The 22767-nt window shown below is 48.2% G+C and overlaps 1 protein-coding gene across 2 annotated transcripts in view; it reads left to right on the top strand.

Moving 5' to 3' along the window:
* The window catches only part of LOC138164942 (proprotein convertase subtilisin/kexin type 9-like), a 31096-nt gene that overhangs the window by 4823 nt on the left and 3506 nt on the right, over window positions 1-22767 (top strand). For both annotated transcript variants that reach the window (XR_011169237.1, XM_069092924.1), the window contains exons 2-11: window positions 768-959; window positions 4619-4742; window positions 12050-12183; window positions 12431-12572; window positions 13249-13445; window positions 14524-14707; window positions 15730-15900; window positions 17459-17607; window positions 19327-19504; window positions 20288-20469. Coding sequence is in view for 1 of the 2 variants with exons in the window: in XM_069092924.1 (XP_068949025.1) it covers window positions 768-959; window positions 4619-4742; window positions 12050-12183; window positions 12431-12572; window positions 13249-13445; window positions 14524-14707; window positions 15730-15900; window positions 17459-17607; window positions 19327-19504; window positions 20288-20469 (1653 nt within the window). In the remaining variant the exon portion in view is untranslated. The remainder of the gene's footprint in view (window positions 1-767; window positions 960-4618; window positions 4743-12049; window positions 12184-12430; window positions 12573-13248; window positions 13446-14523; window positions 14708-15729; window positions 15901-17458; window positions 17608-19326; window positions 19505-20287; window positions 20470-22767) is intronic.

The following is a 22767-nucleotide window of genomic DNA, read 5'->3' as shown; positions in this document are numbered from 1 at the left end:
CCCTGAAAGCAGGACCATTTCACATTTGTCTTTGTGTCTCTGGCACCTGGCACAAAGCCCCAAGCTTAGATGGTACTTGGTAAATGCTTGTTGATTTATTCTTGTGAAAAGTTGGTATATGGTGAGTGTGTGTGTGTATGTGTGTGTGTACGTGGTGTGTGTGTGTGTGTGTGTGTGTGTGCGTGTGGTGTTCTGAGGAGGGGGGTAAAAGAGGGCTGGAGCCATCCAGGGTAAGGTGCCAAAGGTGTGATCCAGGGTGGCCACCTTAGAACCTTGAATGTCGGAGCTGGAAATGAGGGTCGGAACAAGCATGCTAGCCCTGGGAGGGACCTTAGCACCCAAAATGTTAGCACCTGAAGGCATCAGCTCTGCCTGCTAGGTATGCACATGTCGGGGATGCTGAGAGGGGCTGGCCCTCGTCCTTCTCCAATGAGCAAGCACATGCTGTACCCCTTCCATTAGTGCTTAAGCTCCTTGAAGGCAGGAACTTTTCTAATCTGCCTTTGGGTCCTGAAGTAGAGTCATTAGCGGCAGCTAGTTGGTGAAGTGGATAGAGTGCTGTGCCTGGAGTTGGAAGACCTGATTTAAAATCTTGCTTCAGACACTAAACTAGCTGTGTGACCTTGGACAAGTCACTTAACCCGTGTTTACCTCAGTTTCCTCAATGGGGAAAGACAAGGATAATAATAGCACCTGCCTGCTGGGGTTGTGAGGATCAAATGACTTTATTTGTCAACTGCTGTGTGCCTTTTTGTGTCGGGATGTAGCATGCCTGGAGGCATCCTGGTAACTACCTGGTGGTGCTGAAAGAAGAAACTCACCAATCGCAGACAGAGCGCACCATCCGCCGTCTCCAGGCTCGGGCTGCCAAGCACGGCTACCTCACCAAGATCCTTCATGTTTTCCAAGACCTCTTCCCTGGCTTCCTGGTGAAGATGAGCAGTGATGTGCTGGATCTGGTGAGGCTTGTAGATGTCCTCCCCAGCCCCAGTCCTTCAGCCTTCCAAGGGAGGGAGCCCACAGGGAGGGAGCTTTTACTACGGCGGAAGGGCTGGATTACCAAAGAGAAGCAGCGGAAGTGGGGGGAGGAAAAGCCCCTAGGGTGGGTTTGGAGGAACCCTGGCAAGTGGGCAAGGAGATAGCTTCTCTGAGCCTCAGTTTCCTTATCTCTTAAATGGGAACAATAATCCTTGCACTACCTCAATCAGCAAGTGATTATGCAGAAAGTAGCAGAGGAGAGTGAGAAGAACTCTGAAATGTGGAGCCTGAGGACTTGAGTTCAAATCCTACCACTGATGCTTGCTTCCAGTTCTCTTTATATCTTGTCTTCCCTTACTGGAATGTGATCTCTTTAAAGGAAGGGAAAGTCTTTCTTTTATTTGTATTTGCAGCACTTAGCACAGGAATGGGTGACTCTGTTTCTCTCTCTCTCTCTCTCTCTCTCTCTCTCTCTCTCTCTCTCTCTCTCTCCCTCCCTCCCCCCACTCTCTTTCTCATGCTCTGTCTCTCTTATCTCCTTCCATCCATCCATCCATCCATCCATCCATCCATCCACTTTCTCCCTCCTTCTCTTGTAGAGATAAGATCTACCCAACCTCCCTGACTCCCCCCCTTTCCACACTAGCTTGACATCTACTGTGTGCCAGATACTGCTCCAGGTGGTGAGGCTACAAAGCCAAAATCTAAACAGTCCCTGCCATCGGGGAGCATTCACTCTCTAAACAGAAATGACATACACAAATATAAATAATCCATTGACATTTAAGCGCCTTCTCTGTGCCAGCGGGCTAGTTCACTTTCCTTGCATCTCCTTCCATGCCAGCTGTTTCCCAGAGGAGGCATTCTACCTCCTGCCTTGTCCTTCTGAATAGGCTGGCCCCCAGCCCAGAACATCCCCCTTCCGGCCCTCCCCCTGTGCTGCTGAGAATGGCTGAGTGATTTGAGGGCTGAGCTCAGGTGATGCCTTCTCCTCCAAGCTGTCCTGGATGCCCTCAACTGGAGCTGCTCCTCCCTCCTCAGGTTATGAAGCATTCCCCTTAGCTGCCTGCATCTTGGATCATCTCCCCTTGCAGCCAGTAGTCTGCCCCAGGAGAGCAGGAGCTCTGGCTTCTTGTCTCTATGTCCCCATCCCAGCACACAGGAGGCACTTAATAAGTGATGATTTTCATCTATTAAGCACCAGAGACACTAGAGCTGTTACTAAAGCCGTGTCTTGGGGCCCCTCTGGCTTCCCTCATTACTGGGCAGCTTCCTTGAAGATGATGTAACATAGGATCAGGCTTCTTCTCTGGGAAAGGGCAGGTCTTCTGAGCCAGGGCTTGGGGGGGAGGGGTGGGGGAGGCAGTTCTTCAGGTCTAGGATCCTGGGGGCCTCCCCCCAGGGGCTGTGAGCACTGAGGCTTCACCCCAGCCTGCCAGTGCACAGGGAGGGCCACCCCTTTCCACCAGGGTGACTCTGCCTGCTGCTTTTACTCTAAAGATTTTTGGTTTTTCTCCCAAGATGATAGACTTTCAGGAGTTGGGACAGATAATGTCAAAACTGGGAGGTACCTTAGAACATGGAATACCACAGGTGGGGCCTTAGAACAGGGATATCAGGGCTGGGAGGGGCCTTGGAACAGGGGATGTCAGAGTAAAAAGGGATCTTACCAGTCACCTAGTCAATTCCCTTATTTTACACTGAGACCCAAGGAGGTGAATTTCTTCCTGCCCGGCATTCAGGGACAAATATAATAAAAGGAAACCACATTTCTTTAGTGCCTCAAAATTTATAGTGTTTTCTTCACAATAACCCTGGAAGATATGAGGTCCAGGTATTATTACAGTTATTTTACATATGTGGAGACTGAGGCTCAGAGTTGATGCTTGAACCCAGGACTTTTGAGTCCCAGGCCAGCATACTTCCCAGCATCCTCTGCTCTCATGGTCGTCTCTCTGCAGATGCTCCAGCTCAGCTTCCCCTTCATACATCATGTAACCCTTCCTCATACTCTATACTTCCAACCAACTGCTTTAAGGGCCATCCCAGCTGTCCCACAAACACCCCCGGGACTCCCCTGTCTCTGTACCTTAGCTCCAGCTCTTTCCTTTTCCTGAAACACTCTCCCCTTATTTGCCAGGTGAATTCCAATACATCCTTTAAATCCCAGCTCAGATGCTGCCTCCTACAGGAAGCCTACCTTGATTTCCCCAATTAGTAAGGACCTTTGCCCTCAGACCTCCCAGCCCTTTTGCACCCCATAAAATAACCTATCCCCATCTTAATCAGTTGTGATTGAGTATTAAGCCTCTGCAGACCTGGCTCTTACCTTTCCTTCAGCCCTCCCCTTTCTCCTGACAGCCACGCTCTCCTCACCCCCTGCCTAGCTGACATTTCTCCCCAGATGTCCCTCGGGCCATCTCAAACTCAGCATGTTCAAAACTAAATCCACTCCCTTTTCTCCCTCATCCACACTCCCCTCTTGCTATTGAGGGTACCACCATCCTCCCAGGCAGCCAAGTTCAAAGTTCAAGCATTATCATCATCTTCAGCCCCTCCCTCTCTCTAGCCCTCTGCCTCCCTGCCTCCCTGCCTCCCCATTCAGTCTGATGCTGAATCCTGAGGTTTCTGTCCTGGCACCATGTCTCCAAAATGCCTCCTTCTCTCCTCCCTGGGGCAAATACTCATTCCCCGCCCCCCCCCCCCCCCCCCTTGGTAACCTGCTGGTGGCTCTGCCTGCCTCCAGGCTCTCCCCACCCCCACTCCCCCCCCACCCCTCAGACCAGCCACCAAAGGGATCTTCCTAAAGTCCAGCTTAGATCATGTCCCTGCCCTTTCCACAAACTCCAGTGCCTTTCTATGACCTCTGGGATCAGATAGAAATTCTTTGGATTGTAAAGATCTTCACAACCTCTATAGTCTTCTTATGCTTCACTCCACTTATACAATCATCTGAATATTGACCATCTCCAGCCTCTGGGCATTTTCTCTGGCTGTGCCATGCCTAGAGCACTCTCCCTCCTCATCTCTGCCTCCTGGCTTCCCTGGCTTCCTTCAAGTCTCAGCACAAATCTTACCTTCATCTCGAAGCCACCCACCTCCACCCTCCCCCTCAGCAGAGCCTTCCTTCTGAGATTGTCTCCAATGGATCCTGTGCAGTCTTCTAGGCACACAGTTGTTCCTGCCATTAGATCATGAGCTCCTCCAGGCCAGGAACTGTGCTATCACCTTTCTTTGCATTTTCAGTGTTTAGCCCAGAGTGAGCCCTAAGGAAATATTCCTTGTTCTAAGCTCCCTCCCAGCTCTGATCTTCCCTGTTCTAAGCTCCCTCCTAGCTCTGACATCCTATGTTCTAAACTTCCTTTCTCCTCTGACCTTCCCTGTCCTAAGGCCCCTCTCGGCACCAATGGTCTGTGATTTCTTACAAAAATGCCCTTTCGATCATTTTCCAGAGAATAAGCAAGAAACTTCCTAAGAGAAGATTCTGAAAGCAATTGGGTCAGCTGGCAGGCTTATACAGGCTCTGGGACTATGCCATTCAGTAAAGAGGAAGTAAAATGAAGACCTGGGGTTTTTGATGGTTTGGGCCAAAACAAATGTTTCCAGAAAAGGTTGATCAGTTCCTTGGGCTTCTCGGCAGGCACTGAGGCTACCTCATGTCGACTACATCGAAGAAGATGCCTTTGTCTTCGCACAGAGTGTTCCCTGGAACCTGGACAGGATTGTCCTGACACCACACAGATCAGAGGAATACAGTCCACCCAGTAAGAGCCCTTCCACTCTCAGTTCTGTTTCTGTCTCCTAGAGGACTCCTCTCTTCTGTCTGCCAGTTGGCTCAGACACTCTCAGCTCTAATGCCCCTCTCTGCTCTATGGTTCTGGGCTTTAAGGGCCCTCCCAGTTCTGACACAGGATGCTCTGCCATCCCTTTGTCACTAACATTCCACATTCAGAGCTCCCCTCCCTTCTGCCTGAGAACAAGGGAGAACACAGTAGTTCATAAGACCCTTTCTCATTCTACGGCTCTATGTCCCCAAAATACCTTTTAGAATTGTATGGTCTAGTTCTCCCAACTCTGACATTCTGTGTTCAAAGTTCCTGTATGGTTCTAACATTTCATGTTCTCAAGTCTCTCCCAGCTCTAACTTCTGATGTTCTGAGATGCCTTTTAGTTATAAAATTCTTTCTCTGCGTGGACTCTCCGTGTTCTAAATGTCCCTCCCAGCTCTAACATTCTCTGTTCTCAGGCCCCTTCTAGCTCTGACATCCCTCTGTTCTCAGGTCCTTCCCACCCCTGCCATCCCTCTGTTCTCAGGCCCCTCCTAACTCTTTAAGCCTAGGCGTCTGGCAAGTACAATCTGCCAAAAGGACAGATTTGGGATTGTTTGATCTGGAAGTCTAAGTTAACATGAGAGTTTGTGTCATGAGGGCATGAGATTTGAAATGTAAACCTTGGCCAGCTCTGGCCTTGTAATTTTACAGGCTTTCCCTGGCAGGGTTCCTGGGCACCTTGTGACAGGCTTCCGGGATTACCAGGCTCAGTCACACACACCTTTATTTTCCTGCAATGGGGAAGGTACAAAGGCGTTCAGAGCAGGTGTTTAGAAGACACTAGATACGCTGACCTCCAGTGAAGATCGTAAGAGGGTCTACTTCTCAGGGGTGATAATGTTTGTAAACCACTTAGCACAGTACCTGATGCATAGTGGGTATAAATGTTAGCTGATAGTAGCAGCAACTAGGTGGTGCAGTGCTTAGTGTGGTCCTGGAGTCAGGAAGACTGAGTTCAAGTTCAGCCTCAGACACTAGCTATATGACCCTGGGCAAGTCACTTACCTCCTATTTGCCTCAGTTCCTCATTTGTAAAATGGGGCCACACTGGGGAAGAAAATGGCAAATCCCTCCAGCATCTTTGCTAAGAAAACCCCAGGGTCACATAGAGTAGGACTGAGCAGCAGCAAGTAGTAGTAGTCAGAGCAGTAGCAGCAGCAGCAACAGCAATAGTAATAGCATCAGTAGCAGAAACAATAGTAGCAATAGTAGTAGCAACAGTAGCAGCAACAATAGTAGCAGCAGTAGCAGCAGAAACAATAGCAGCAGTAGCAGCAATGGTAGCAGTAGTAAAGTGCTAGTAGCAGCCCCAGCAGCTCAGTGCCTCCAGTCAATGCTATCATGATGGGCTACCCCTTGTCTATACATGATAGAGATGCTCATTCACATGAAAGTCGAATGAAACGAGCTCCAAAGTCCCTTACTATGTAAAAAGAAAGAATTTACAAAAAGAGAAAATCAGCCCGAGTTACTGTGGAAGGTGGGACATCAGCACCATGTAGAAAGTGTCTCATTTCTTAGGTCTATCAGAATCATTGTCAGAAGGTACTTTCTCCTTTTCCACAGTGGCTGAAGGGCATTAACGGATCAGCCGAGACCACAGCCGATCCCAGAGCTCATGGCAGCCTTCAGTGACCTCTTCTTGCCTAATCACTGAGCCCATGAACTGAACGCCTCTGATAACTTTGACTGAGCACCCAGGGAGCATCAGGGACATCCCTGACTTAGTGCCCGTTCACTGAGCCCCATGATGACCGTGGCTGCTCAGCACCCATTGTTCAAACACTTATGACAATGTTGTCTGTCCATTGACTCATCACTAGTGATGTCATTGTCTTGAACACCCATTGAATGAATTGCCATGGGAGCACTGAATGAGTGAACACTGGTGAATCTCAGCTTTTCCTCTGTCCTCTCCTTCTTTCTCAGGGTTTTCACCCCCAGTGCCAACCTTTATCTGATTCATTTCAGTCAGGTGCATAATACTAGAAAAAAGGGTCCTCTGTGGTGGCCCCTGGTTTGAGCCATAGCATAGGCTAAAAGAATTGGTGGCTCATAGAACAAAAAGGGACCTGAGAAATCATCTCAGTCAATCTCTTTGTTTGACAGAAGGAGAAACTGAGGCCCAGAGAAGTGTTTGAGTTTTTAAAAAATGTTTGTGGTGTCTGGTCACCTCAAGCATGGGTTTCTGGGTAGTGATCTGCATAAAAAGGGCAGGAATGCTTTCATCTTGACACTAGTCATGCATTTTGCCCAGACCAGAAATGAACACCAGGGTGTCTTGGATAAGTTTGGTGGATTCTGCAGAGGCCCTCCTGCCTAGGGGTGTCAAAGGCATAGGCTGGCTCTGATTTTAGGCCTTCTGCTCACACAGTCTGGTGGGAGGGTGGGGCTGAGGGCAAATTTTTTGTTTTTTGGAAGGAAACATTTAGTAGAGGGGATACATATGGATGGGAGGGAAAAATGCTGGGGATCACAGTGTTCCATATCCCCCAGGCAGCATGGCTATAAATTCATTACTACTGCTGCTAATTGGCAGATAGCTGGTGGAGAGAGCCAGGGACAGCTGAGGATGGGGAAGCCTGGCAAGTGGACATAGGCAGGGAGCCTGGTCTGGGGGTGATGTGCCTAAGTGCTGGTGGGGAGGAGGCAGACCTGCTCATGACTCTATGGATGGAAGTCTCAGTGGCATCATGGGTTCTCTTGTGTCTCCTTTGTCTCATCCAAACACTGGCTGATCTTGGTCATCTGATACTCCATTCATCTGTGAGCTATCTTATTGTCATAGACCAGCAAAGAGGTTGGCCCTGAGGCAGAGGTCCTAGAAATTAGGGTGATGATTCCCATTTCCATAGGGGCTTCAGGGTTCATCAAGGTACCTTCCTTGTGTGTCTTCCCAGCTTGATGTCTTAGCTGTGAAATTCTTGTTTAGTCATAAAGTCTTTCCCTCTCCACAAATCTGACAGGTAAACTATTCCTTGTTTTCCGAGACTGCTTACAGTATCAACCTTTATACCTAGATCATGCACCCATTTAGACTTGATTTTGGTATATGGTGTTAGGTAATGGTCTATGTCCAGTTTCTGCCATACTATATTCCAGTTTTTCCAGCAGTTTTTGTCAAATAGTGAGTTCTTATCCCCAAAACTGGGGTCTTTGGATTTATCAAACAGTAGATTACTATAGTCGTTGACTTCTGAATCTCATGTGCCTAATCTATTCCATTGATCCACTCCTCTATTCGTCAGCCAGTACCAAGTAGTTTTGATGACGGCTGCTTTATAATACAGATTGAAATCTGGTGTAGCTAGTTCACCTTCCCTAGCATTTCTTTTCATTAATTCCCTTGATATTCTGGACCATTTTTTCTTCCAAATGAATTTTGTTACTATTTTTTCTAGCTCTATAAAGTAGTTTTTTGGTAAACTGATTGGTATGGCACTAAATATATAATTTAATTTAGGTAAAATTGTCATTTTTATTATATTAGCTCGACCCAGCCATGAGCAATTGATATTTTTCCAATTAGTTAGATCTGACTTAATTTGTGTGAAGAGTGTTTTGTAGTTGTGATCATATAGGTCCTGGGTTTGTTTGGCAGGTAGATTCCCAAATATTTTATAATGTCTACAAGTAACTTTAAATGGGATTTCTCTTTCTTTCTCTTGCTGTTGAATTTCCTTGGAAATATATAGGAATGCCAAGGATTTATGTGGGTTTATTTTATATCCTGCAACTTTGCCAAATTTATTTATTGTCTCAAGTAGTTTTTTTTTTTTTTTAAGCAATCAGGGTTAAGTAACTTGCTCAAGGTTACACGGCCAGTTATTTCTGTGTGTGGTGCTGAGTGTCTGAGCCCGGGATTTGATCTCCAGGTCATCCCAACACTGGAGCCGGTGCTCTTACTCGCTGAGCCACCTGGTTGCCCCTAAGCAATTGGGGTTAAGTAACTTGCTCAAGGTTACACGGCCAGGTGTTTCTGGGTGGGTGCTAAGTGTCTGAGCCTGGGATTCGATCTCCAGGTCGTTCTGACACTGGAGTCGGTGCTCTTACTCGCTGTGCTACCTGGCCGCCCCTCAAGTAGTTTTTTACTTGATTCTTTAGGATTCTCTAAGTATATCATCATATCATCTGCAAAGAATGATAGCTTGGTCTCTTCTTTGCCTAATTTGATTCCTTTGATTTCTTTTTCTTTACTAATTGCTACTGTTAACATTTCTAGTACCAAATTGAATAAGAATGTGATAGTGGACACCGTTGTTTCACCCCTGATCTTATTGGAAATGTCAAGCAGCTTTTTCTTACTCCTCATTCTTCTGGAACTTTCTATAGCTTTTGCTGCTGTTGATCACCCTTTCCTCCTTGAGACTCTCTTCTCCTCCAGGTTTTTGTGATACTGGTTCTTCTATGGGTCTGACCATTCCTTCTTAGTCTCCTTGGCTGGATCTTTACCCAGGGTGCACCTCTTAGCCATGGGTGTCCCCCAAATCTCTGCCTTTTCTCCTCTGACCCTGTAATCACCCTGGTGCCCACCCTCATCATCCCATGTTTGGACTAGCCTTTTGATTGGCCTCCCTACTTCCAAGTCTTCCCTCAGTCTAGTCCTTCTTCTGCTCAGCTGCCAAAATCACCTCCCTAAAATGCAGGTCACACCAAGTCACTCCCCTACTCAGCAACTCCAGGAGCTTTCTGTTGGTCATGGGATCAAATATAGAATCCCCTCTTGGCTTTTCCAGTCTTTTTACACCTTAATCCCTAACTACATACTGGTCAGTCTACTGATACCAGCTTCCTTACTGCACCACAAAAAGACCCTCCATCTTTCAGCTCTGGGCATGCTCTCTGGGTGTCCCCCATGCCTGGAGGGCTCTCCCTCTCCACCTCTGCCTTCTTTGTTCCATCTTCCTTTAAGTCCCAGCTAAAATCCCACCTCCTACAGGAAGTCTTTCCCAATCTATCTTAATGCTTGGGTCTTCCTTCTGTTGATTATCTCAAACTTGGTCTGTCTGTATCTGATTTACATCTATTCATTTATATGTTGTTTCCTCTATTCCATTATGAGCTCCTTGAGAGCAGGGACAGCCTTTTTTTGCCCTTCTTTGTGTCTCCAGGGCCTGGCATATAGTAGGTGCTTAATAAATGCTTGGTCACTTGACATGGGGTTAAGAATCTCTGCTGTAGAGGATTCCCCACCACCACCAAACCCAATACACCTTTTTTTGTTGTTAAAATATTTCTTGGGCACTGGTTGAGTGCTGGGACCATCTGGCCATGTTCCCTCACTTTCACCCCTTAACCACCCCTATTCTTTTAAAAAAAAACATTTAAAATTACAGTTTTGTTTTGACGTCACAATCATTCCAAGATATTAGTCACCATCTTCCCTATTACCTCCCCCAAACAAGAGTTGAGCTCTCCAAAATAAAAACAGCTAAGGAAAGAGAAAGTATTTAATACAGTGGAAAAGGCCCTAGAGTCAGACAACCAGACTTCAAATTTTGCTTGTGAGGTTTACTATCTATGTGAGCTTGGGCACTTGACATTTCTGGGCCTCAGTTTTTCCACATCTGTGAAATGGAGGGATATGGTCTCAATGGCCTCAAGTCCCTTGGAAATTCTGAAATCCTGCTTAGTTACTTGGCCTAAATGGACTTGGATTCCTCATGTGAAGGGTGGTAGAGTGAGTGAGAAGGCTTGTGGATATTTAGGCTTGTTAGACATGAAGCCAGTGAGTTCCTTGTCACTAGAAGTCAAATGGAAGTTGGATAGCCATTTATCAGAGATATTGTAGAAGTAATTCCTGTTAGGTATGGGAATGTTTGTTTGGCAAGCATTTATTAAGCATCTATTATGTACCAACCTGGCACTCTACTGGGGACAAAAATAATAGAGACAATAGTCCCTACCCTCAATCAATCAACAGGCATCTAGTAATCACCTTGTAAGAGGCAGTGGGCTTTAGTGGATAAGGAGCTGGCCTGATGCCAGGAAGACACATACTGGCTTTGTGACTTTGGGTAAGTTACTCAATATCTCAGGGCCCAAGGCACTCTCTAAGAGTGTAAGATGCAGAGAAGGTGCCTATGTGCTTTGGAGGAAGAAGTGTCCTCACTTGAGAGATCCCTAACTCAATGAAATCACAGCTTCAATCCCTTCCCCTTAGTACCAGGTGCTGTCCAAAGTGCTGGAGATTCAAAAGTTAAAGTAAGACAGTCCCCTTCCTTCAGGAAGAAACCTATCAGGAAAGACAATACATATGCATATACATATAAATACATGCACACGCATGCTATATACACTGTATACATACTATCTATGCATACATACATATGTGTATGTGTGTGCAAATATGTAGAGAGAGTGTGTGTACTACGTGTGTGTGTGTATACATGCATACACAATATAGATATTAGGTGATGGTGAGCTGGGGAGGAAGGCTGGTACTCCTGGCTGATTAGATATTTACTCCAGTAATCAGGGTAGTGAATGTCAACTTTCCAGAGATAATTATGTACTAATTAGATGGTTAGTCTAGTTGACTTCTAAGAGAGTTGGAAGGGGCCTTAAAAGCTCTGAGAAATACTATTCCTCAAGGCCTCTGGGACCCAAAAGAACTTACATTCCACTGTAAAGATGTGACCTGAACACAAAGAAAGACAAAATAATATACTAAGTAATTGGAGGGAGCACTGGCTGTTGGTTGAAGATCAGGAAATGCTACATATAAGAGGTGGCATTTGGACCTTCCTTCATGAAGGTTCAAGTCCTTTGCTGCTTGTCAGATGTATGACCTTGGGCTTGTCAGATGTATGACTCTGAGCCTCAGTTTCCTCACCTGTAAAATGAGGGGGTTGGACTAAGTGGCCTCTGAGGTCCCTTCCAGCTCAAGAGCTACCATCTTCTGACCTCTGTCTGCCTTTTCTATAAGACAAAAGTGAAGACTTTTAAAGATGGAGCCTCAGGTCAGTCAGGGAGGGAATTTAGGAACTTAGAACCTTGGTCAGGTTCTTCTTAAACACAAAATCTTAGCGTTAAAGACTTTAGAGGTTTTCAAGTCCACCTTGCCAACTGGGCCTGGAATTTCCTCTTCTACATTCCTTATTGAACTCATGTTGTAACCCCTCTAGGGACAGGGGAGCTCGCTGCCACAGGACTATGTGCCTTCTGCAAAGCAGACTTAAGGGGACAGCTGGGTCTTTGTTTCCACTAATGATATTATTATTATTTGTTTTCTATGACAGATAGAGGTGAGCAGGTGGAAGTGTACCTGCTGGACACCAGCATCCAGAGTGGACATCGGGAGATTGAGGGGAAGGTCACTGTCACTGACTTCGAGAATGTTCCAGAGGAGGATGGCACCCGCTTCCACAGACAGGTGACACCTTCTCCCCTCCGTCATTGTCCAGCACATCTGCCATGCCGGCCATGATTTTCAGTTGTTCCTGCCTAGCCATGCTGTTGACTTCATGGCACCCCCACCAGGGTTTGAGAAGCACCAACCTCTGCCCCAGTGATCCAGCATCAGTTCTGAGGGTCACAAAGGGTCTCCCGATGTGCTTTTGAACCATTGTGAGCAGAGAGATATTTTTAATCGCCATCCTCTCCTTGTGTTTTCCTGGCAGGCCAGTAAATGTGACAGTCATGGAACCCACATGGCTGGAGTGGTGAGTGGCAAGGATGCTGGTGTTGCCAAAGGGGCCAACGTCCGGAGCCTCCGGGTCCTGAACTGTCAAGGCAAGGGAACAGTCAGCGGCACGCTCATCGGTGAGTGGTCACCCACCTGGTTCCAAACTGACCTGATCCAATGAGCTTTCCCTGCAGCATGACGGGTTTAGGTTGGATTGAAAGGAGTGGTCCCTGGGTTTGGCACTCTGGGAAGTACAGAGGTGCACTAGCCCTGCCCTGATGTGGGAGGCAGAAGGGGAAGGCAAGGGAATAAGCATTTTATAGCACCTACTATGTGCCCAGTAATGTGCTAAGTATTTTACATTAATATCTCATTTGATCTTCACAATAATCTTCCGAGATTGGGCTATTATCTTCATTTTAGAGTTGAGGAAACTGAGTCAGACAGAGATTAAGTGGCTTTCCCAGGCCCACACAGCTAGCAAGTACCTCAGGAGGTGGGGAGCTCCTTATCAGTGGGCATCTGCGAGAGGAGGTTGGATGACCTTAGTCATCTCTGGGTTGGACTAGATGGCTGCTGAGGCCCCTTTCAGCCCTGAAAAGGCTGCCTCTGTGATGTTGGACAAGCCCTGCTCCCTCTCTGGCCATCAGCTCCCTGTTTGGCATGGGAGAAGGCCGATGACCAGCTCTTCCAAGGTTCCTCAGCACCACATCTTGTGAGCCTTCCATGCCCTGCTAAGGCATGGCCAGCTTCGGCTGCTCGCTGTCCTCAGACAAGGTGATGGAGGGTTTTGTTTTTCTGTGCGGTGAACAGGCCTGGAGTTCATCCGGACGACCCAGAGAGCCCAGCCCTACAGTCCCCTGGTGGTCCTGCTTCCCTTTGCCGGGGGATACAGCCGCATCCTGAATGCTGCCTGTCGGCTAATGGTGCGCACAGGGGTGGTGATGATTGCGGCTGCTGGCAACTACAAGGAAGACGCTTGCTTGTACTCTCCAGCTTCCGAGCCTGAGGTAAGGCTGCCCAAAGGCAGGGAAACCTACTTAGTGAACTTGGGGCTTACTGGCTAGATTTCTTTCTCAAAGATCAAGCCTCAAATCCAGTTCACTCTGAATCTCAACAACGGGTCCCTGCCCTGTCTAAGCCCCACTTAATGGTGCTTTTGTGGGCCCTCCTGACTCAGAGGGGACCAGCAACCCTGAGGGGCTTCCCCTCAAAGTTGATTTTTTTTTTTAATTAAAGGGACCATCCCTTGACTCACTTCTTAAAGAGGCCTATTCACTGAATGAACATTGCCTCACTCTAAGTAAGAACCTGAAAAAACCTTAGCTTAAAAGGGCCAGGGCCTTCCATTGAAACCTGCACCATCTCTAGTAGCCCTGACAAATGTCTGACTGCTGGACCCAGATGGCTCTGGAGGAGAAAGCGAGGATGGGGACCTTGCGCAGTCCTGCCTCACTCAAATCAAAGTCAACTGCAAGTCATGTCATCATCTCCCTGATGTCATGGTCCTCTCTGAGAATGAAGGACAAACCACACATAACCACACAAGGCAGGCCAAGGCCCTTTGGGATGGGATGGGAGATAGGGATTGGGGAGAGGGAAGGATGAAGGATGGGAGAGCAGGCCGAAGGCTTGAGGTCCAATGTTATAAAGGCAGGTATGAGCCTATGATCCCAGTGGAGCACACCCCTTTCTTCTGCTGGGGCCTGTGCAGGACACTGGCAGGAGGAATGGGGCATTCATTTTCAGGGTCTCAGTTTCTTCCTCTATAAAACAAGGGGGTTGAAGTAGAGTCTTGAAGGTGCCTCCCACTTCCAAGTCTGTGATGCATGAATGTGGCCATTTCCCTCATTAGGGCAGCATGTAGCCCACCATGGCTGCCTCATCCTGCCCCAGTCATATTCGGAGACTTCTCTGAACCAGTTTTTCTGACTCCAAGGCTAGCTGGCCTCTCCCCTGTTAAGGAGTGCAGTCCACAGGCCTCAGGGCTGCTGCCTTTGTCCTCAGGACAGTTGACTGGACACTCCTTGGCCTGAGCCTGGGCCCTGTTCTCCCTGCTTGGGACCTTGTTACCCTCTTCCCCTCTAGGTCATCACTGTGGGGGCCACAAACTCACATGACCAGCCAATCACCATGGGAGCCCTGGGGACCAACTTTGGCCGCTGCGTGGACCTCTTTGCTCCTGGGGAAGACATCATTGGGGCCTCCAGTGACTGCAGCACCTGCTTCACCTCTCAGAGTGGAACGTCTCAGGCTGCTGCCCATGTTGCGGGTATGTGGCTCCTGCCCTCCTATGGGGCACCCCAGAGCTTTACCCGCCAACATTTATTGGGCACCAACTGTATGCCCATCCCTGTGCTAGGTGCTGAGGGAGACACATGACCTCATTGGTATCAAGAGTTTATAGTCTTACAAGCAAGACAAGAGGGGACTCAGCAGGCATTTACTGAGTGCCCACAAAGGGCCAGGCACAAAGATACAATGACAAGAACAAAACCATCTCTTCCCTCAAGGGGCTTACACTCCTATTGAGAGAAAGGACATTTTCTCTAGTTAAGTAGGCAAAGGAAATGTGTGAAATGAGTAACCACACTGATTTGTTGGGGATAGGGAGGCAGCTAGATGGTTCAGTGGACAGAGTACTGGCCTTATAGTCAGGAAGATCTGACTTCAAATCCAGCCTTGGACATTTACTAGCTCTGTGTCCCTGGATAAGTCACTTAACTTTGCCTTAATCCACTGGAAAAAAAATAACCAGCCATTCCAGTATCTTTGCCAAGAAAATCCCATGGATGATGGTCCATGGGGTCACAAAGAGTTAGACACAACCACACTCCTGAACTCCAAAAACCATCAGGGCATGAGGGATTCCAGAGGAGGAGTGAGGAAGGACGGCATTCCAGACATGAAGGACAGCCAGGGCAAAGGCAGGGAGGCTGGAGATGGAAAATCCCGTAGGGACCATTGGGTTGAAATGTAACGTGGGGGAGGGGAATCCTGTCTAAACATGCTAAAAAGCTGGAGCTAGACATGAAGCTTCCTCAGGGCAGTGGAGGGTCCCTGAAGTCCTTGGGGGCAGGGGGGTCTGGGCAGGCCTGTGCATAGGTGTGTGAGGAGGAGGAGTGGGGAAGGGGAGGGAGAGGAAGGAGGAGGAGGAGGGGGAGGGGGAAAGAGGAGGAGGGTGAGGGGGAAGAAAAAGGAGGAGGAGGAAGGACGGAGAGGAAGCAGGAAGAAGAGGAAGAGGAAGCAGGAGAGGATGGTTTGGGGCCAAAGCAGCCGTGGTTTTTCTCTCAGGCATCACTGCCATGCTCCTCAGTGCTGAGCCCAGCCTGACCATCTCAGAACTCAGGCAGCGACTGATTCATTTCTCTACCAAGAATTTGATCAACGAAGCCTGGTTTCCTGAAGACCAGAGGCTGCTGACCCCTAATTTGGTGGCCGGGCTGCCATCCAGCCTCGGGGCAGGTGAGCTTCTTGGAGCTCCGCAGGGGGCTCCGCACCCTCCTTCTGCTTCTCCTTCCTTCCAAACCCATGCTTCTTGGACCCTGTCAGGGAAAAAGTGGCTGATTCAGAGTCTAGAGACCTTGGTTTGTCCCAGATGTGGCAGTTACTGGCTGCATTCACTGTTTTCTCCCCTATAAAATGGGAGCTGTAATAATAGTTCTGCTACCTACTTTGCCACAGTGTTGGGAGCACCCAGAAAATGTGAGCTGTTATAATTATGTTAATTTGGGAGGAGTCCGCATGTGATTTCAGACTCCCACTGTGGACATTTATTGTCTTTTTGAGTTGCCTGGAGAGAACAGAGAGGTGAATCCAACTGCCCAGGGCTCCACAGCCAGTCTGTTTCCAAGGCAGGACTTGAACTCAGATCTTCCTGACATTAAAACTGACTCTCCACTACATCCAACCTATCTTTGGTTTTAAAATTATGCTATGGGGGCGGCTAGGTGGCGCAGTGAGTAAGAGCACTGGCCCCGGAGTCAGGAAGACCCGAGTTCGGTTCAGGCCTTAGATACTTAACAAAAAAACTGGCCATGTAACCTTGGGCAAGTTATTTAACCCCAATTGCTTTAAAAAATAAAATAAAATTATGCTATGTTAAAACATAGATTCTCAGGCCCCTCCCAGCCCTGACATCCCCTGTTCTAAGGCCCCTTTCAAGGAGAGAGGCTGTCTTGCTGTGTCCCTTTCAGCTCTCACATTCTGTGTTCTAAGGATCCTTCCAACGGTTGCTTTCCATGTGATAAGGTCCCTTCTAGATCTGACTTTCTCTGTTCCAGAAGATCCCTCCCAGTTCTGATGCCACATTTCATGGGCCTTTGAGCCTTGGCCCTCTGTATGCTGAGGTCCCTTCGATTCCATGCCCACTGACTCAGCTCATCTGGAGCACAGCCGGAGCTCCTGAGCCTCCGTTCTGGGTATTGGGGGTGTCTCTCTAACACCACCAGCCCTAGGCTCCCTTTGGCTCCAGCTACATGTCCAGCTCACTTCAGCTGGCTTTTACAGAAGATACTGACTTTGAAGATAGAGCAAGGACAGAAGTACTAATGTGTCCCCCAAGTGCCTCGGTGGCACGCCCTTCCTTCTGCCCCTTCAGCACCAGGGGAACCGGCTCAGGCTGATTGCAATTTCTACGTAGCGTCGATCCCACAGTTTGTATCCAGGGGTGGTGTGGACACCGAAGGCCATCCCTCCCCATTGGGGCTTCAGTGCCAGACTGGCTAACTGGTATGCCAGCACGGACTCTCCTCCCAGTGGCTCAGACTCCTGACCTTTAGAAATTCACCAGGTTGTCCCCATCTCCAGCCTCCTCCAAATAACATGTGACTGTACAGATCAGTGTAGTGGGTCTAGTCCATCTGCCTCTGTCCCTGGCACCATGGGGTGGGTCCTCCTGGCAGTGTCCAAAGCCGGCTGCTTGCTGGGGATCAGAATGCCCTCTTGGCCTGGCCCCTGGTCCCTCCTTTCTCCTGCACTCACGTCTGGGCCCTGGGGCGGGGGGCCTCGTGTACTCTTTCAGAGGAGCAGCTGTACTGCCGGACAGTGTGGTCCTCGAACTCGGGCCCGACTCGGACGGCCGTTGCTGTGGCCCACTGCAGTGGCAATGAGGAAATGCTGAGCTGCTCCAGTTTCTCCAGAAGCGGGAAAAGGAGAGGAGAGCGGATGGAGGTGATGCTTCTGTGTGAGAATTCCGTGCCCAGATCACAGGGTCCGAGAGGCCGAGTTGGAAGGAATCTCAGAGCTGGTCTAGTCCCACCCCTCCCTGCACCATTGAGGACACTGAGGCCCAAGGAGCTGAAGTGCATTTCCCAGTGAACTCACAGACAGAGAGCCTCAGAGGCAGGCTTTGAGCCCCAGTCCTCTGATGCCTCTCTCAATGCAGGCATTCTTTTTGTGTTTGTATGTGCCCAGAGAGGTACAATTTGTGTGCTTGCATGCTCGTGAGTGATAAGGCACAGTAAATGCCAATGGACCTTGGTTAACCTCTCTGTGCCTCAGTTTCCCCATTTGCAAAAGGGGGAGAGAAAGGGGGAGGGAGATCCAGTGGCATAGAAGGTTCCTTCCATCTCTGAATCTGTGACTCTGCAATCTCATCATCTGTGTGCTGCTGGCGTGATTATAATAGGGCCACCTATATGTTATGTGGGTTTCTGTCTTCATGGGGTATCTGTGTGCATTGTATGTGCTTGGGATCTCAGAATATATGGAGTGTGTGTGTGTGTGTGGGGGGGGGAGTTGAACATACTTGCATCAGCATTTGCACCCTTCGAGGCCATCACCAACATCGAGCCTTCCTCAGACGCTTCCTGGCTGGTACTCACAGCTTGTGTGGGTCAGGCTGCACTGGAGAGGATTAGGATGGAAAGAATTAAAATGAATTGGGTTAGCATCATTGTTTCCATGTTATAGGCAAAGAAACTGAGATTAGTGACCTGCACAGGGTCCCACAGCTAGTGCCTGGCCCAGGTTAGCCCACTCTCCTTCCAGGGCCCTTTCCCTTAACCCGCACCATCCTGCGCGATCCATTCCTCCTGCACCGACCCCAGAGAGCCTGACTTGGGGAGCATGTCCTCCTAAAAGGGAGCAGGGAACAAGGCACCCTTCTTGGGGGAGCACGGGGCGTTTCTCTCTTGGCTCTCCTCTCTTCAGCCCTGAGGCCCAGGAGGAGCTGTCCCTCCACCATCTTGGGACTGATCAGTCCTGGGAAGTCCTTCCCTTGACAGCCATGGTTCAGTGCCGTCCAGAGGTAGGGGCCCTAATCTCAGCCCCAGAAGATGATTCCCGTTCCCTTTCTTCTGAGGGTTACCTTTCTTTCCTTGGGTCTCAGTTTCCTCTCTGTAAAGTGGAATCCCCCCACACCCCAGTATTTCCCAAGCTAGACAGGGGGAAGAAGGGAATAAAGAGATCGTGTACATAATGAGTGCCTTCCATGCCAAGTTCAAAACGTTGAGGCTGTCATGGATCAGAACACAAAGTCCAATAACCTAATTGCCATTTTAAATTACAGCAAAAACAACAATAATCCAAGCAGAAAGCAATTTGGCCCTGACATCCTGCTGGCCCAGCAGAAGCCTCTGGGCTGAATATCTCTGAAGAAACAGGTCCCAGGATGTCCCAGCATGTCCCAGGATGATGGGCCTTTGAGGCAAAAAGCACCTTAGAATTGGAGCAGAGATTGTCAGGGCAGGGAAAGAATCAGGGGACACAGAAGGTCACTGAGCCAGCACCTAGGAGCTACTCGAAAATGCTGGGGGATCCCAAAGTGAAGGCGCCAATGTCTGTGATCATGGGCTGCCTTTTTAAGCACATCTGGGATGAGCTGTGGTGTTTGCGTGCTTGTTTTTATTTTATGGGTACATTGTTGGTAATATTGTTTTTAAATCTCAGGTCCGTGAGGGCAGGAAAGAATGCCTGGCCTACAATGCGTTTGGGGGACAGGGAGTCTACGCCATTGCCAGGTGCTGTGTGCTCCCCAGAGGCCAATGTCACATCCAGGCAGCTCACCAGGAGGAGGCTGCTGGAGAGGTGCATGCCCACTGTGCTGAGGACGGCCATGTAGTCACAGGTAGGAGATCTGGGGCAGGGTGCCAGCCACGAGCCACAGAGGAAACCAAATGATACTTCAGAATAGAGTTTATGGAATCTTGGACTACCAGAATGGGAGGAACTCTGGAACAAGGAATGTCAGAGCTGGGAGGAGCCAGAGGACAGGGGATGTCAGGGCTGGGAGGGCCCTTAGAACAGGGGATGTCAGGGCTGAGAGGGGCCTTAGAACAGGGGATGTCAGTGCTTGGAGGGGCCTTAGAACAGGGTCTGTCAGGTCTGGGAGGGGCCTTAGAACAAGGGATGTCACAGCTGCAAGAGGTCTGGGAGAAAGTGCAATTCTTATTTTTTGGTCTCAGGACTCCTTTTTACAAATGCTTTTGTTTACATGGATTATTTCTATTGATGTTCATCATATTAGGAATGAAAACGCCTTAGTATTATAATAAAAAATATTTTTTACTTCATAGCCACCTTTAGGGGTCTTAGGGACCTCATCAGTCCCTGGGCCACATATTGGGAACCACTAATCTAGCCCAGCTCCCTCCTTTCACAGAAGGGGAAACTGAGGCACAGCCAGGGCAGCCTCTAGGTCATTGGGACTGGCCATGGGAGTGGACTTTAACCGTCAGGACAAAGATCAGCCAGGGCTGAAAGGACAGGAGAAGTGGAGAGGAAGGAAGCCAGCACTAGAAGGACCCCCTCTACAGATAGCAGGCAGTCCCGGGAAGGGCGGGAGCCTGGACCAGAACCTGGAACCTGGACAGGTCCACGGGCTTTGAGCCGACGCTCCCTCTTCCTGCAGGCTGCACGTCCCATTCCCAAAGGGAGGAGTTTGTGGACCAGGTGAAGCCCATCATGAAAAGCCGGCATGGTCACAGCCAGTGTGTGAGCCGAGGGGCTATGAGCCTTCATGCTTCCTGCTGTCACGCCCCGGACCTGGAATGCAGGGTGAAGGAGCACGAACCGAAGGGGCCCACAGAGAAGGTACAGAAACCCGCTTGCCTCCCTTGCCCCTTGGACCCTCTGTCTCTTCTTCTTTTCCACCCTTCTCGGAGCTTTTCTTTCACTCTCCTCCCTCCCCTCGTTCACACTCTGTCTCCCTTCCCTTCAGCATTCTCTCCTCCCGTCTTCTGGCTTTTTTTTTTTTAATTTTCATTATGAACTTACTAAATGTGATCACTTTGACACGCAAAGAAAATCAGGAAAAAGGAGGTGGTGTGTGAAACTCTGAACTTGTATTATATCAAACTTCTTAACTAGCGTAGATTAAATGCAACACAGCAGGTTCCAAGCTGCCCGCTCCCCGACCCCCTTCCGAGCTGCCTGCTATCACGTGTGTGCGCTTTCGACGTTTCCTTGATGATCTCTCTATTTAAACTCTAATGCTGTGTAAAATACAGTGAGATCTTCCACATGTGATTTTATTTGTTTTTCTTGAGCATTATATATGCAGATGTGTATACAGAAACGGCGAATTATGAAACTATACAGAGAGGACCAGAGAGCCCATGAGCTGTGGTGCACACATATACACGGCATGTGCACATGTGTGTGTATGTTATAATACACACATGTGTATATCTGTATGTGTGTATATGTGCATATTTCATTTTGTTGCTGTTGGGCAGTCACTTTAATCATGTCTGACTCTCCATGACCCCATTTGGGGTTTTCTTGGCAAAGATACTGGAGTGGTTTGCCATTTCCTTCTCCAGCTCATTTTACAGATGAGGAAACTGAGGCAAAGTTAGGTGACTTGCCCAGAGTCCCACATCTGAGGCCAGATTTGAACAGTGAGTCTTCCTGATGCCATTCCCGGAGCTATCCATGGTGCCACCCAGCGGCCCCACATGCATACAGATTTGTGTGTACACAGACTTATTCAAGCAAAACAAACTGATACCTTCGTCATGTCTGAAAATGTTGGTCTCAAGAAGTGAGAAGCACATTGCAATAACAGTCCTCTGGAATTATAATTGGTTATTACATTAATCAGAGATCCTTTCAAAATTGTTTTCTTTTACAATGTTAGAGTTAATATAGAAATTGTTCTGCTCATTTCCCTCGGCATCAGTTCATACAAGTCTTTGAAGTTTTCCCTGAAGCTGTTCTTTTCATAATTTCTTTACGGAGTGATGATATTCCATTACAATCACAGACCATGATTTGTTCAGCCATTTTCCAATTTAATTGCCCCATTTATTTTGTTTCTAGTTCTTTGCTACTACAAAATATGCTGTTAGAAATATTTTTGTACAAATAGACCAAAGTTCGCTGGACTCAGTCAAAGGTCTTCACCTGAGGACCTAGAGGGCCACATGTGGCCTCGAGGCTGCAGGTTCCCCACCCGTGACTTAGAGTTTGAAATCTGGGACCACTGGGATTCCTTCTTTCCAGTATTTTTTTTTTTCATTCTGTCCCGTGAGATGCTTACACATTTAAGTTCCTCCGGATGAATTTTATTTTATTCTTCAGCTCTATAAAATATCTCTTTGGTAGTTTGATATGGCACTAAATCTTAAATTCATTTAGGTAGCATTGTCATTTTTGTTGTTATCCCATCCCAAACATGAATTGTTAATGTCTCTCCAAAGACGTCAATCTCCTTTTCTTCCTATAAAGTGTTTTCTAGTTGTAGTCATGGAATTCCTGCTCATGCGTCTTGGTGGGCAGGCTCCCTAATACTCTGTGCACTTGGTAGTTATTTGCAATGGTTGCTGCTGGTGCTCTCTGTTTATTCTTTCTCTCTTTTATTTTTTTTTCTCTTTCTCTGTTTCCTTTTCCTGCCCTTCTCATATTCTCTTACTCGTTTCTCTCCCCTCATCTGATTTCATCCTCCTTTATTCCATCTTTCCTCTCTTCCTTCTTTCTGTCATACTTAATCCTTATTTGTTCTACTTATTTCCCCCTTCTCTGACTTTCCCTTCTTCTCTGTATCTCTCTCTCCTTCTCATCTCTCCTTTTTGTCCCCTTCCCTTTGTCTATCTCTTTTCCTTTTTCCCCTCCTTCCTATTTCTCTCTCTTCTGTTTCTCTTCAATAACTGTCTTTCTCTCTTCCCCTCCCTCCCTCTCTTTGTTTTTGTCTTTCCTCCCTCTCCCTCCCCTTTTTCTTTCCCCACTTTCCCACTCTCTCTTCTCCCTTTTCCATTTTCTCTTTGTCTCTTTCTCTCCCTCTTACTTTTTCCCTCTTTCTCTTCCTCCCACTCCCTCCCTCTCTCCTTTTCCCTTTCTTTCTCTTTTACTCTTTTTTTCTCCCCCTCACTCCCTCTCTCTCCTCCCTTT

This window comes from Petaurus breviceps, unplaced genomic scaffold, assembly GCF_028583685.1.
Source record: "Petaurus breviceps papuanus isolate PSGF00001 unplaced genomic scaffold, PetGlider_PUasm1.0 207, whole genome shotgun sequence".
In the NCBI taxonomy this organism is placed as follows: Eukaryota; Metazoa; Chordata; class Mammalia; order Diprotodontia; family Petauridae; genus Petaurus; species Petaurus breviceps.
The sequence above is the reverse complement of the archived record's forward strand: the minus strand, read 5'-3'. Positions and strand labels throughout refer to the sequence as shown.